Source organism: Pleurodeles waltl, chromosome 8, assembly GCF_031143425.1.
Source record: "Pleurodeles waltl isolate 20211129_DDA chromosome 8, aPleWal1.hap1.20221129, whole genome shotgun sequence".
In the NCBI taxonomy this organism is placed as follows: Eukaryota; Metazoa; Chordata; class Amphibia; order Caudata; family Salamandridae; genus Pleurodeles; species Pleurodeles waltl.
This window is the reverse complement of record NC_090447.1, coordinates 16,188,713-16,204,043: the sequence shown is the minus strand read 5'-3', so window position 1 is coordinate 16,204,043 and position 15,331 is coordinate 16,188,713. Positions and strand designations below refer to the sequence as shown.

At 43.9% G+C, this 15,331-nt stretch overlaps 1 protein-coding gene across 1 annotated transcript in view; it reads right to left on the bottom strand.

Moving 5' to 3' along the window:
• LOC138249295 (extracellular calcium-sensing receptor-like) overlaps window positions 1-3,103 on the bottom strand; it is a 66,820-nt gene extending 63,717 nt beyond the window's left edge. The window contains exons 1-2 of the mRNA XM_069203252.1: window positions 3,022-3,103; window positions 627-801 (exon numbers count right to left, since the gene is read on the bottom strand). Of these exons, the coding sequence (XP_069059353.1) occupies window positions 627-801; window positions 3,022-3,103 (257 nt within the window). The remainder of the gene's footprint in view (window positions 1-626; window positions 802-3,021) is intronic.
• Window positions 3,104-15,331: the final 12,228 nt, after the last annotated feature.

The window sequence follows — 15,331 nt, the reverse complement described above, 5'->3', positions numbered from 1 at the left end:
TTATCCAGGGCCACTAGAATTATGTGGCTGGGTAAATTATGCATACAGAGAAGGCAGGATATGCTGTTTAATGTGGTGCATTTTATGATAGTGTCACTTCATTATTTTGTCATTTGTACAGTTATTAAGACTGTCTGAGCACAGGTTGCACTTCCTTAGTACCAGTTTAACACCCAAACATAGAAATAAGCAACAGAAATATGACCAGTCAACCTTTACAAAAGGACTTTCACTGGGCAGCAACTTGTGTCTGTGTGTTCTTAGTCATTTTTTAACCATTTGAGCTAGAAACATTTTCTGTGAAAATCTGCAAATCATGAAGCAAGTGATGGATTATAAGACACATGTTGCAGCACATAATTTGTGAAAAATGCTGTGGCCGCACAATCATATAATTCCAGTGGCCCTGAACTTATCAAGCTACCACCCCTTGACAGCTGTCGATTTCCTGCTCAGGGACTATAGAACGCACAATATACAGACATCACATATGGTTCTTGTTGCTGCTGCCTTTGGCCACTCCTAATGGACATACATGGACTTGTTGCTCACAGTATATCACATGTCACGCTCTATGCATAGTCACTGTGCGTGCTGCAGTAAATATCACCCACAATTGCTCTTACCCATCGCAAGACATTTTCATCAGCTCTTCGTTCATTTTACCTCCATGGGGTACGAATTCCGAATGCACAATGAAGACTCCTCCAATGATAATGTCTCCCTCTAAGGAATAGGTTTGCTGTGCCCAGCTCTGGAGTTCGCACCCAGGCTCAATGGATCGCAAGCCAACCAATGAGACTAGTAGAAATTGAATGCAGAACCAAAGATCCATAGAAGCAATTGTAGCTTACTGCTGGGTGTGTTCAAAAGTATTGTTTTATTCAAAACAGGTCCCTTACAACCCCAAGGACAGAAGAACCGACCAAATGATGAAGGCTGGTCCTCAAGGAACTTGTGAGGGAACATCAGTGGATTTGATAACCAGTTAAACCCTGGCTTAAAGAATATATTCTGCAGGTTACAGACTGCACTGGCGCTGAGATTTAAAATGTCAGGTGTTTATAGTTTCTGGGATCTCCTGGGAAAATGTGTATAAGTATATTTATGCAGTCAGCAACTATCTCCCGATAGTGGAGAGAGGTGTGTCTTACTGTCCGGTAATAACTGTGTTTTTGATAATGACAACTTTGCAATTTAATAACTGCCAGGATCATAGAACCATTTACTATTATAACATGAAACAATTTATGTCATAGGGAGTAATCACTAAAAAATAGAAATCCCCTGTAGAGATGTGAAAATGGTGTGGCAATTGTGTAGACATTCTAAGAGGAGCAAATATTTTTCTGCAGAAGACAGAGAAAGGTAATTTAGGCACAAAAAAGACCCTTTGTTTTCTACATTGTGGTATTCAACTTCAACTGTCTTGCAAACTCGCACATTCACATCTGGCTTGTGAATCAAAAGAGCTTGAGCACCGAGGTAACAAATCAATGTGGCCAGTCTTGCTATGTCTTCCATTTACAAGAGAGGATATAATAAGTTGCAGTTGAACCATGGACGCTGTCAAACACATATTTTCATGGTGTCAGATAAAGCTTGTCTAACCCCCAAAGAGTAGTTGAGCAATTTAAATTTGAAGCCCACACCTACCCAGCACTGGGATAATCCACACATAAGGCCATCTGGTGGGATTCCAGAACATGCAGCTCAAAGGGGCAGAAAACTGAAATAATTGTTTTCCTACCATGACCGTTGTGTCAATCATTGCTAAGTGAAGACATTTTAAATTCAAATAACAAACACCTAGCAGTCATAAGTAATGTGTGTTAGCACTTACATTGTAATGTGCATTTGTTGGTCCGAAAACCACTTTAGTGTTAAAATGTGCAAAAGTACCAAGTAAATGACAACTTAATTTGCGAACGTCAAGCAGTGCGCCAAATCATGGATCATGAATCAGTGATGAAAGCATTCTACATAATAAAACAAACTAAAATACCTCAACTATGGGCAAACAAGAGGGCATCTGGGCACAACCTGACAAATCCAAAACAGATGGAAGGTACACAATGACATCTAATACTCCACACCCTGCTGGGGAGTGACTGCTTTCCTTGCTTGTCATCCTGGACATGGCACTACAGTCACTGCATTGCATATTTGGCACCTGCTCCATCAAGAGAACCAGTGCCATCACGGAGAGCATCATCCAGCTTGTCTAGTCCACCATCTGCATGTGGTGCAGTGCACACATCTGCTGCAATACATGCACGGCAGGCAGTGTGTTACAGAAGAATTGAATGCCCTGGCACATATGTGGTGTGTGCTGCTGGCACTCAACTAGTCACACAACTACACGGTGCGATTAAATTAGATTGAGCAAACCACGTGCTATGTTAACAGCCTCACAAGTGGCATGAATATGTGTTTTGATTTTTTTCATGAGTTACCAAATGCCAAAATTACTGGTTAATGCTCCCAATGTATTTTCCATTTATGTAATTTTTTGCAATGCACCAGATGTTTAACTGCCCTTATTGATGATGATGATGATAATGATAACCCCAATATTAATAATAATAATGCTGAATACAGCCTCCAGTTCCCACGCACCTTTTCAGGACTCGAGTGGAAAGCTCAACTCTGAAACTTGTGTTTACCCCAGAATATCGCTCTAGGAGCCCCCACGACATATTGAACATATCCTTAATGCTACCTCGGATCTTAACAACATTGGTTCTAAGGAAATTGTGTCCATCGAATTCTTGGATTCCAGGGGGCCCTATCCAAGAGACTCTACCTTGGTTACACTAACTTCTGCCACAATAGCTCAGTCTATTCTCTCCAGGAGAGATTTATTTTGCTCATGAAGGTATTTCAATAACTCCCTTTAAGGAACCTGGCTACCCTGTGTTACTATCAGAATCTCAATGTTTGATGGCTCCCACAGATCTGAAACCATTCTCAATCTTGAAAAGTGTCCTGGGTGGCTCCTCCTCTTTTAATGGTATTTACCACACTGACTCTGGTTTTTCTGGGTTTTTTCATCAGCATCGGCTGCCATCGACCGTCTTGCACGGTCATCCCCATTGACCATCACGGGTGGTCGGTTTAGTTCCAACACCTAAATATTTGTCCCTATGCTCATGGAATATCAATGGGGTTGTGCATAAGTTTGCTTTGGCCGCCCTTTTAACATTCTTTAACAGTCACGATATGAATGCCCTCCAGGAAACCTGGGCCGAGCACAGTTGTCCACTGCCAGGGTACCTAGAAATATGGAAATGTGCCTATAGAACAAGCAAGAATGGCCGTGCCAAGGGTGGTTTGACCATTTATGTGACTGTCAAATTAGATGGGAGTATCCTTCCTCTGGTCTGGGATGATAACTGGATCCAGGGGATTGTCATAAGGAATGGGACTGTGCAAGAGACCCTCATAATGATCAATGTTTACATTGCCCCGGAACTAAGGAAAAAAAGGGCAGGCTGTCTCGACTGATGCAGATTGTAGTCAATTTAGTTAGGGATTACCCACGTGCTAGCTATCTTATAACTGGTGATTTCAACACGAACCTGTTTCAGGATACAACGGAGGCTCTTGCGGGTCCAGATTGTGGTCACCACCAGCTAATTCCCGAACAATAAAGGCCCCAGGGTTGTTTGCACTGCCCGCTGGGAGAATACTTAGTAATGCATTTTAACAGTATGGGTTTCAAAGTTTTGAATGGTCGCTTACGTGATGAGTGGTCGATCTCACACCTATTTAGATTACACCATCTGTAATACTGAATTGTTGCCCCTCATTGAAAGGTTTCTGATTTCCCCTCGGAGTGAGAGCAACCATTGTCCTCAAATTGTATCTATTAAATCAAGATTTTCTGCTCATGATGTCAAGTGGCCAGTGGGTGGTGGCGCTTGTTTCGATCACTAAAGCGCATAAAATGCAATGCTTCTATTAGCGGTGCTGTACTTATTGAATGTATTAACTTTTTTAATTCTGAGGGATTGGGTTGTGTGTCCCCAATTAGGTCGTGGGTCAAACTTTCTTGCCTTTTATGGTCAAAATTCCATCAATCCGCATGCAATTGTGCCCCATCCTGGTCTTTTGTTGTCTCCAGGGGAACCAAGAACTTAAAGATAGCACGGAATAGGCTAGCAAGGGCAATCAGGAAAAGCTCTGATTCTGAGTAACTGAGGAAAGATTATATGAAGGCTGTTTATGATGACTATCAGACCTATCTCAGCCAGTTTTGGGTTAAACTTTTAAGTGCAAGTAGAGATTCAAACTCCACTAAATGTTGGTCCCTTATCAATAATCTAAATAGTAACCAAAGGGGCTCTGGCATTGTTGACATTTCAGAAGGAGCATGGGCAGCCTACTTGACCACCCATTTTTTAGATAGCGAGCAGGATGGGGAACCGTTGGATGAGGGGTCCATAGATCTTTCGTAGTCTCATTTAAAATGTGTAACCCATTTACAGGGTCTCCAATCTCCCCGCAGGGAGTAAGGAAGTCTTTCAAATTACGCCTCCCCCACATCATCTCGAGGGCCAAGCAATTTGGAGCCCCCGGTCCCAGTGGTCTTCCACAGGCATTATTCAAGCAGGATCCCCTCCTCTGGGCCAACAATATTGCACATTTGTTTGAACATTGCCTTTTAACTTCAACTATACCTGAGTCCTGGCATGGTGCCATCCTTCATCCTCTATATAAAAATGGCTGAAGATCATAAGTAGTGTGTGTTAGCACTTACATTGTAATCTGCATTTGTTGGTGGGAAAACCACTTTAGTGTTAAAATGTGCAAAAGTACCAAGTAAATGACAACTTAATTTGTGAACGTCAAGCAGTGCGCCAAATCATGGATCATGAATCAGTGATGAAAGCATTCTACATAATAAAACAAACTAAAATACCTCAACTATGGGCAAACAACAGGGCATCTGGGCACATCCTGACAAATCCAAAACAGATGGAATGTACAAAATTACATCTAATACTCCACACCCTGCTGGGGAGTGACTGCTTTCCTTGCTTGTTATCCTGGACATGGCACTACAATCACTGCATTGCATATGTGGCACCTGCTCCATCAAGAGAACCAGTGCCATCAAGGAGAGCATCATCCAGCTTGTCTAGTCCACCATCTGCATGTGGTGCAGTGCACACATCTGCTGCAATACATGCACGGCAGGCAGTGTGTTACAGAAGAATTGAATGCCCTGGCACATATGTGGTGTGTGCTGCTGGCACTCAACTACACACAGTGCACTGGTGCGATTAAATTAGATTGAGCAAACCACATGCTATGTTAACAGCCTCACAAGTGGCATGAATATGTGTTTTGATTTTTTTCATGAGTTACCAAATGCCAAAATTACTCAGCCAGTTTTGGGTTAAACTTTTAAGTGCAAGTAGAGATTCAAACTCCACTAAATTTTGGTCCCTTATCAATAATCTAAATAGTAACCAAAGGGTCTCGGGCATTGTTGACATTTCAGAAGGAGCATGGGCAGCCTACTTGACCACCCATTTTTTAGATAGCGAGCAGGATGGGGAACCGTTGGATGAGGGGTCCATAGATCTTTCGTAGTCTCATTTAAAATGTGTAACCCATTTACAGGGTCTCCAATCTCCCCGCAGGGAGTAAGGAAGTCTTTCAAATTACGCCTCCCCCACATCATCTCGAGGGCCAAGCAATTTGGAACCCCCGGTCCCAGTGGTCTTCCACAGGCATTATTCAAGCAGGATCCCCTCCTCTGGGCCAACAATATTGCACATTTGTTTGAACATTGCCTTTTACCTTCAACTATACCTGAGTCCTGGCATGGTGCCATCCTTCATCCTCTATATAAAAATGGCTCAAGATCAGATCCTGCCAATTTTAGGATGATAGTCCTGCTGGACAATGAGGCTAAGTTCTATGCCAGCATTTTGTTGCAGGATCTCCGTGCTTGGACTGAATCGAAGTCACTAAGGGGCATATTTATACTCTGTTTGCACCGAATTAGTGTAATTTTTTTTAACTCTAATTTGGTGAAAAACTAACTCCATATTTATACTTTGGTGATAGACCCCTCTAGCACCAAATTTATGGAGTTAAAGTCATTTTTTGAAAGTGGAGACCTACTTTGCCTTAATTAGATGCAAGGTAGGCGTTCCCGTGCAAAAAATGACTCTATGGCCTTAACGCCATATTTAGGGGCATATTTATACTCTGCGGCATATTTATACTCTGTTTGCACCGAATTAGTGTCATTTTTTTTAACTCTAATTCGGTGCAAAACTAACTCCATATTTATACTTTGGTGCTAGGCCCATCTAGCACCAAGGCCCTGATTTAAACTTTTTTTGCACTGCATTGTCATTTTATGACGCAAAAGTGGCGCAAACTTACAAAATATTGGCCCTTATTTATACTTTTTGCTGCAAAACTGCACTAACTCAGTTTTGCACCAAAAAGTTTAGCACCGGCTTGCACCATTTCTGTGCACCAGCCGGGCACCATATTTATGGAATGGTGCAAGCCGGTGGAAAGGGTAGGCTAGAGTAAAAAAAAAATGACTTTAGTCGGGTGGGGCTGGCAGTATAGAAGAAGAGGGTTTAGCACCAAAAAATGGCTTTAGGCAGGTTAGAGTAAAAAAAAATGACTCTAACCAGATTAGCGTCATTTTATGGTGCTAAACCTACCATGCCACATGACTCCTGCCTTAGAAAAGGCAGGAGTCATGCCCGCCACCCCAGTGGCCAGCACAGAGGACAGGGGTCCCCTGGGCATGGCGATTGCACCCTGTCCCATGTATGGGGGCCCATTTCAGGGCCCCCTATGGCACTTTCAAAAATAAAATGCACTTACCTGTACTTACCTGGGGTGGGGTCCCCCATCCTCGCAGTCCCTCTAGTGTGGGTGGGGGTGCCCCTAGGGCCTAGGGAGGGCACCTCTGGGCTTATTCCATGGTGTTCCACCATGGAAATAGGGCCACAGGTCCCCTAACACCTGCCCTGACCCAGGTCTTAAAAAATGGGGCAAAGCAAGCTTTGCCCCATTTTTTGACCCCTCCTCCCTCCCTTGCACCATTTTTACATGGGAGTATAAATATGGTGTTAAGGCCATAGAGTCATTTTTTTGCACGGGAACGCCTACCTTGCATCTCATTAAGGCAAGGTAGGTTTCCACTTCCAAAAAATTACTTTAACTCCATAAATTTGGTGCTAGACGGGTCTAGCACCAAAGTATAAATATGGAGTTAGTTTTGCACTGAATTAGAGTTTTTAAAAAAAGACGCTAATTCAGTGCAAACAGAGTATAAATATGCCCCTTAGCGTCAAAAAATTATGCTAATCTGGTCAGAATCATTTATTTTGACTCAAAACTACCTAACGTGATTTTTTTTTAAGCTAGCCTACCCTTTGCACCGGCTTGCACCATTCCATAAATATGGTGCCCAGCTGGTGCTAAAAAAATGGGGCAAGCCGGTGCAAAACTTTTTGGGGCAAAACTGCCTTAGTGCAGTTTTGCACCAAAAAGTATAAATAAGGCCCTAATTCCTATAGTCCAAACAGGGTTCTCTGCTGGTTCAGGCACTTCAACTAATTTAGTAGCACTCTCTATCTTGATTGATAGGGCGATCTGGTCAGGCCTGATGCTGAATTGCTGCTTTGTGGACTTCAAGGCAGCATTCGATCGGATTCCCCGGAGTGCCCTATGGGCCAAATTACAAAGCTGGGGCATTCCCCCAGTTCTTTTGGGTGCCATTATAGAACTCCATACTAACACCTGGGTCCGTATTAAGCTTGATGACAGGCACTCCTTATCTAGGAAAATTCCCACCACCCGTGGTGTGAAACAGATTTGTGTATTGGCTCCTCGTCTTTTCAATCTGTTAATTGCAGATATGTCAACACCGCTTGACGCCATCAACTCTCATCCCCCCCAAGATTGGTGGCTTCAGGCTTAGTCACCTGCTTTATGCTGACAACCTTGTTTTGTTTAGTTGCACTAAGATCGGCCTTCAACCGTTGCTCAACCAATTTGAGATGTATACTTCCACCAGTCAGTTAGAAGTTAACTTGTCTAAAACAAAAGTGGTCCCCTTTTGGAGGAAAAAACCTTCGGGCTTTAGCTGGTACTATAAAAACCATAAACTTGTTTCCGACCAGTCCTACAAATATCTAGGGGTGCATTTTGACTCCAGGGGCAGTTTTGTTAAACATAAGAAGGAAATGGAACTTAAAGCTGTGGCCTTGCAGGTGGCCTTTTCCAAATTAGCTAAGGTTTTAAAGGGGCCGACCCTTCTTCCTTTAATGGATGTTATGAGAGAAAAATCACTCCCTCGTTGGGCTACGGTCCCGAAATTCTGTTGGGCAAAGGCTCTTGCCTATTAAATAGGTTGGTTAATAAAATCTACAAGAGAGTCTTTCATGTTCCACACCTGGCCTCACCCTCGCAGGTACAGCTCGAATTTGGGCTTCTGGATTCGGTGGCAGTCGACGCTGGTGCTTTTTTGAAGTTGTGTTATAAAATGCGTCAGGCCTCGGACGGCCACTTGGAGGCAGTCCTGTGGCAAGTAATTAGCGAGCCAAAATTAAAGTGCACCTATTCCCAATTTTTGGTTGAATGCAAATCGTGATCGGTTGCTGGCGATCTTTGGGAAAATAATCCCCCCTATTCCTTGTTGAATCAGAGATTAAGGGCCAGATGTATCAAACTATTTTGCATTCGCAAACGGTGCAAATCGCAGAATTCGGCCATTTGCGAATGCAAAAATGTGGTCTGCGATGCATGAAAGGCATTCGCAGGCCAAAAACAAGGAATCGCTAAATTTGCGATTTTTTGCGAAGCTACATGGTTTTGCATGTCGCATTTTGCGTCTCGCAATTTGCGACATGAAATACCGAACTGCAATTAGCATTTTGCAAATTGTGAGTCGGAATAGCGACTCGCAAAGACAGATTTGGTATTTCACGTCACAGATTACGGGAGGCAAAATGTGACAAGCAAAACCATGTTGCAAATCGATGCATCAAAAATTCGCAAATTGCGAATTTTCGCAGACTGTCCTTTTGCACATGCAAATTACCACGGAGTGAAACCAGGTGGTAACCAAGTGCAACCTATATAAAGAGGCCCAGAATGCCTCGGACTCTTTTCCACAATGGCTGCACTCTACGTCATGGCGAGGAGAATGAGGATCTTGGCAGGTTTGAGGAGAGAGAGAAGGAGACAGGAGTGCATTTTCAGAGTGCGCATTACCCTTTTTGACCAGACTGAGGAGGAAATATATGAGAAGTACAGGTTGAACTCAGCCATGATACTTAACCTGATAGCTGAGCTACAACCCATACTGCAGCGCACAACACACAGGACCAATAGCATACCTACCCATGTGCAGGTATTAAGCTCCCTGCACCTACTTGCCTCAGGAAGCTATCAAGGGGTCATAGCTGCAGCTGGAGGGGTATCACAGAGTGCCCTCTCTAGAATTTTCAATGCATTTCAAAATGCCATGCTGAGTAGGATACACCAGTACATCATATTCCCCCACACCCCACAGGAAATACAGCAGACAAAAATAGATTTCTACCAGATAGCACAGTTCCCCCACGTCCTATGTGCCATAGATGGGACACATGTTGCAATCTGTCCACCATCGGCCACAGAGTATATGTACCGCAACCGTAAATACCAACATTCAATGTACATACAGGTGATATGCAATGCCTCCTACATCATAACTGATCTCGTGGCCAGGTACCCAGGGAGCACACATGATTTGTACATCTTTCACCACAGCGGGATTCACACAAGACTGCTAGCTGGGGAATTTGGTGAAGGATATCTACCAGGCATTTTCCCACTTTACAATGTTGCATTGATGGCAGTGTGACGTCAGATGGCTCAGCTACTCATTATACCCTCTGTTCCTTCCAGGAGACAGTGCCTACGTAGTGCGCACCTACATGATGACGCCCTATCCGAATCCTGCAACACCAGAAGAGCAGAGATACAATTCAGCACACAGGGCAACCCACAATGTGGTGGAGCACACCTTTGGCCTGCTGAAGAGTCGCTTCTGGTGCATCCACAAAAGTGGAGGGGCACTACAGTACAGCCCGGACACGACCTGCAGAATAGTGGCTACATGTGCGACCTTGCACAATATAGCTACCACCAGGGGCATACCTGTGTAAATATCAGAGCCAGACTCAGATGAGGATGATGATCCCAGACCACCCCTACAGCCAGCAGAAAGGACCAGTGCAGCAGAGGGCAGGCACAGGCGTGCTGACATCACGCACAACCATTTCAGATGTAAGTCATGACAACACAACCTCACTGACATGTATTCTGGTATTTTGCACCTTTATTACCTTGACTTCAGGTAACATACGTGTCACTAGTACACAACAATACACATGTGTAATAAATGAGATATTTACAGTGTTGCAGTATTGTCTTCATAGTTTACTGTAAATCAACATGTGCAGTCAGTCCCCTGTGGCCATGAAAGTTATTTTTTACGGCCACGCATTCCACTCGAGTGCGCAGTGGCCTCGCCGGCACCTCTTGTATCAGCCTCTGTGGCAGTGCTGTGCCTGGCAGTGCTGTGCCTGGCACTGCGACGCCTAGGATCCGTCATGGGCAATGCAAGGCTGCTGAGGCTAGATGACTCCTCAGTATCCCCTAGTCCAAGTTCACTGGGTGTAGCACTGCGATTTTCCAGCATAGTATCCAGAACCTTTGTAATCTGGACCAGTCCCTTGGCTACACCTCCACCTGTGCGGCCACAGCACGCCGTGATATGAGGGCAGTAGATGTCGCAAGGCAATTGACTGATCTACAAAAGCCAATAAACATCCCCATGAATCGCCTTTCATGCCTGCGGTGGCTGACTCGCTCATGCCTGATCTCTGTACATAGTTCCTTTACTGTATTGGTCAGTTCCCTGGTGTTCCCCGCAGCTGTAAGCTGTCCCTCATGCAGCTTGCAAATGTTTGTATTAATGCACCCCAACTGTTTCTGCAGCCCCCCACGTTGGCATTGTGTGCCTGCATCTGCCTGTGCATTGCCCTAATGTTTTTGTTTTGCAGGCACTGCACTTTAAGCATTGATGATTCCAGGCCACCGAAGAATGATGGGCCCTCACCTATTTCCACGTGCTGTGTGCCTGCATCGTGGGGCCTCCTGCGGGGTGTTGAGTGACGCTGGGGAAGGGACTGCTGCCTTACGGTGGATCTGGCTTCTGGGGATGGAGTGTGGCATTCATCCTGCATGTCATCCAAGTCCAGACTCAAATCAGGGAGAGGTACAACCCTTGCCCTGCGTCTGATTGGCACAATACTAACTGACACGCTGCTGTTGGAGTCTGATGGAGGCTGTGTTTCAACATCCCCCACAATGGCACAATCTGCTGCTGCTGGGCCTGGGTCATCTGCAACAACAATGTGCAGCATGTCATTTATGTATGTATCACCAAATGTTGCACAATGGTAATAAATGTACAGTTACATTGTATCACTATGTAGTGGGTGGTGTTTTCTTCTGGGTGTTGCTCTACTTAATTACATTCTATGTGCTACTTTCAGCTCTGGGTTGTGGACTACCACTCCCATAAGGCATTGTTGTGCTGCATCTAAGATGTGGAATGGAGTACTTCTCACAATGGTTTGCACTACTTGCTATTTCCTAAGGGGCATTTGTACATACACATATGGGGTTACATTTCATTATTGTACTTACCTTTACTGGTGCTGGGAGTGCCGGACGTCTCTATGTCAGTGACCCCACTGATAGCTTCTGGGAGCAGTGTTGACACCACCAGATCATCCATGGGGGTGAGGGTGTCTGGGTGGATGGTCCGCCTCCTGTGCTCCTTGCCTCTTGTAGTCTGCTGGCCACCCTCTCCTTGGCACGGGAACGCAGGTCGTACCACCTCTTTCTTTTCTCCTCCAATGAGCTCTGCACAACCCCCACTGCGCAGATTTTGGTCTGTACGTCATCCCAGAGTTTGCGCTTCTCACTCTCTGGGCCCTGGAGTGAGCTCTTCCCAAAAAGCCAGTCATGGCTTCTTACCACCTCCTCAGTGAGCACCTCCAGTTCTTGCTCACTGAACTTCAGTTTTCTCTTCCTCTTTTTCTTCTCATTTCCATTAGCAGCATTGGCCATGGTGATGTAAAGTCCTGCCTTGCTCACAGACTTGCTCCCTGGGACTGGGCTATGTCTCTCTCAGTGCTCCTTTGGGTGTGGTTCCTGGAATGATGTCATCAGGCTGTGCCAGGTGTCCGTTTTTGCAATTTGCGATTTTCAAATACCGAATCGCAAATATTTTTGCAATTCAGTATTTGGGCCTCACAAATTGCATTAGCAAATTTTATGAAATCGCTATTTCCAAATCGCAATTTTGTTACATTGCATTTTGCGACTCAGAAATAGCGATTTCTTTTAAAAAAACTATTTGCGATTCGCTAAGGGTTTTTTTCATACATCTGGCCCCAAAAGCCTTATCCAACTGTATTCTTATCATTCAGATTGCTTTCTTCTTGTCCATCGGAAGCATGCCTGGGCAGTAATTTGTTCCTTTAGGCCAGGTATGCCCTCCAGTTATTTTCTCTTGTACATACGGGTTTTGGTTGAAAAAGGCCTTTTTTGCCCTAAGGATGGATGATTGTTTTTTTTTTTTAAAACACTGGCCCAAATGGCAGCTGCCCCCGGGGACAGTGTGTCATGTAGAGGCTGTAGTGATGCGGATGAAACCATTGACCATTTGGTTTGTTTGTGCCGAGCTCTACTAAAAGAGCGTAGACTCTTGCTCCGGAGCAAATGGATTGAATTGGGAGTCCGCTCCTGTCGACAAGCTATTATCCAGTCTCTGGACCCTGGCAATCCAATGCTAAATGTGTTACTGACCAAATTTATTAAAATTGAACGACCTAAATTTAATGGCACTGCGAGCAACAAACACGTCTAGTTGGAATCTTTCCACGTTCTTGTCATTTTACTCACTATTGGTTAGGATGAGCTGATGCTTAGCGCAATTACTAATTCATGCACCATGCACCTTAAGGCTGCGCCTATGTATATTGCCTTGTGTTTTATGTGGGGTTTTGGGTTGGGTGATTTGTATTTTATTTATTATTGGGAGAAACGTTTTTAACATGTCACATGCGCAACTTATGATGTGCTTTTAGTTTGAATTCAGTCCTTGAGGGTATTTATTTTGATTGTCATTGATTGGTTTTTTTTTTGTCTCTCTTTTCTTGTTCATTTGTATTGGATTTTATTATCTGTACAATAAATTACTACTACTCCTAAAAAAAAATACTTAATACCATAATAATAACACTTCTTTTATATTGCATCATACTGCTGTCATTTCAAACTTCCCAACAGCAACTTTTACTATTATCCAACTTAAAGTGCACACATTTCTGACCTTCAGGATGGTGGACAGTTCAGTCAGTGAGGGATTCAGACTTGTGAGTTCCTTCAAGTGATATGTCCAACTCACAGAGCTATCCCTATGACTTTGACGGTGGAGCTGGATAACCTCTGGATATGGCCGACAGTCAAATAGTTAGGCTAAGCATTCCAATCAGGCCTTGGAACTGAGTATTTGCTGTTTTGGTAGTGACACCCAGGACAATTGGTTATGTCCACTGTCCTTCATGATGTTCGTTAATCACAGTGCCACCCCAGAAAGCTCAGTAGGTTAACACTTGTCCCTCTCTTCAACTCATCTCACCATTGTATTTTCTGTAAGGATTTCATTTACACATTTTCCATAACTAATCTTTTTTAATTAGAAGACCTACAGCTACTACCTTGGCTACAACATTCAGGGCGTAAGGGAACACAGAACTGAAATTAGTCCTAAAGCCAAACATGCCCTGAAGAAGGCCACATACCTTTGAATGGCCATATTTCACAGGCAATAAGGTTTCACTGTCATCTGAATTTTACAATTATGATCCACTTCACCGAGTCAAACTGCTTCCTCTCGAGATATGAGGTGCATTGATGTCTAATCAGAGGTTTGGGGCCTCACATGCATTTGAGGATAATGTGCCAGAGCAGAACACCCAGGGCACAGCTTCTCCTGGTCATGCAGTCGGTAGTTCAAATGGTAGTTCATGGGAGATAAAATATCACCAACTGGGTCACTCAGACGTGTGAGTTCAAACCAAGATGGTGGATTTATACAGTTTCTACCGATGTGCTGGATCACTTTTCCATCTCTTGTGGCTTCAACACACTCACAGCTAGGACATTATTAGTCTAGAGAGAAGGAAGTACGAAAAAGTTTTTAAAAAGTAGAATAGACCTTCTCCGACGATATACTCAGTATTTGAAATAACATCCCAATTTGCATCAGGACCGCCTGAGTCCTTCCCAGTTAAGGCCAGAGCTAAAGACCCCTCATGTTCTTTAATTGAAGAAACTTTCTTATTTTGTCTTGATGCATTAACAGTGCACTTTTACTCTCAGAAAGTAGATGCATTTTCAGTTGCGTGTTGTTTGTGTATTTACCTTGGACCCTGTATAGTGCAATTCTGCTTTTCAGCAACATTTGTGATATAGAAAAATAACATTTATATTATGCTGACCCATCAAAGTTTAAAAACTATATTCAGAGCTACAGCTGTAAGGAATTTGATGTATGATGTCACGTTTTTTTTTTAAACTGATGTATGCTCTACATGAGGTTAGGCATTTAGGGGCATATTTATACCCTATTTGCGCCAAACTAACTCCATACTTATATGTTGATGTTAGATAGGTCTAATGTCAAAATATTGGAGTTTGCACCATTTTTTAGATGCACGAACCTACCTTGCGTCAATGAGATGCAAGGTAGGCATTCCCATTTAAAATATGGTGCTAACCCCATATCCCCATATTTATCCCCCGTGCTAAAATGACACAAGGGTGGGAAAATACCTAAATAATTGTGAAAAGCTTGCTTTGCAACATTATTAAATGCCTGGGTCAGACCAGGCGTTAAGGGACCTGTGGACCCATTTTCATGGAATGGGTCCACAGGTGCCCTCTTCAAGCCCCAGGAACACCCCCGCCCACACCAGAGGGACACCGGAAAATGGGGGACCCCATCCCAGGTAAGTAGGGTAAGTATAGGTAAGTAGTATATTTTGGGGGCCCTTGCATGGCACAGGGTGCAATGGTGACACTGGTCCCCTGTGCTGGCCATTGGCATGGTGGACATGACTCCTGTCTTCTCCAAGACAGGAGTCATGTGGTATGGATGGTTTTGGGTCAGAAAATGATGCTAGGCTGGTTAGAGTCATCTTTTTTTACTCTAACCAGC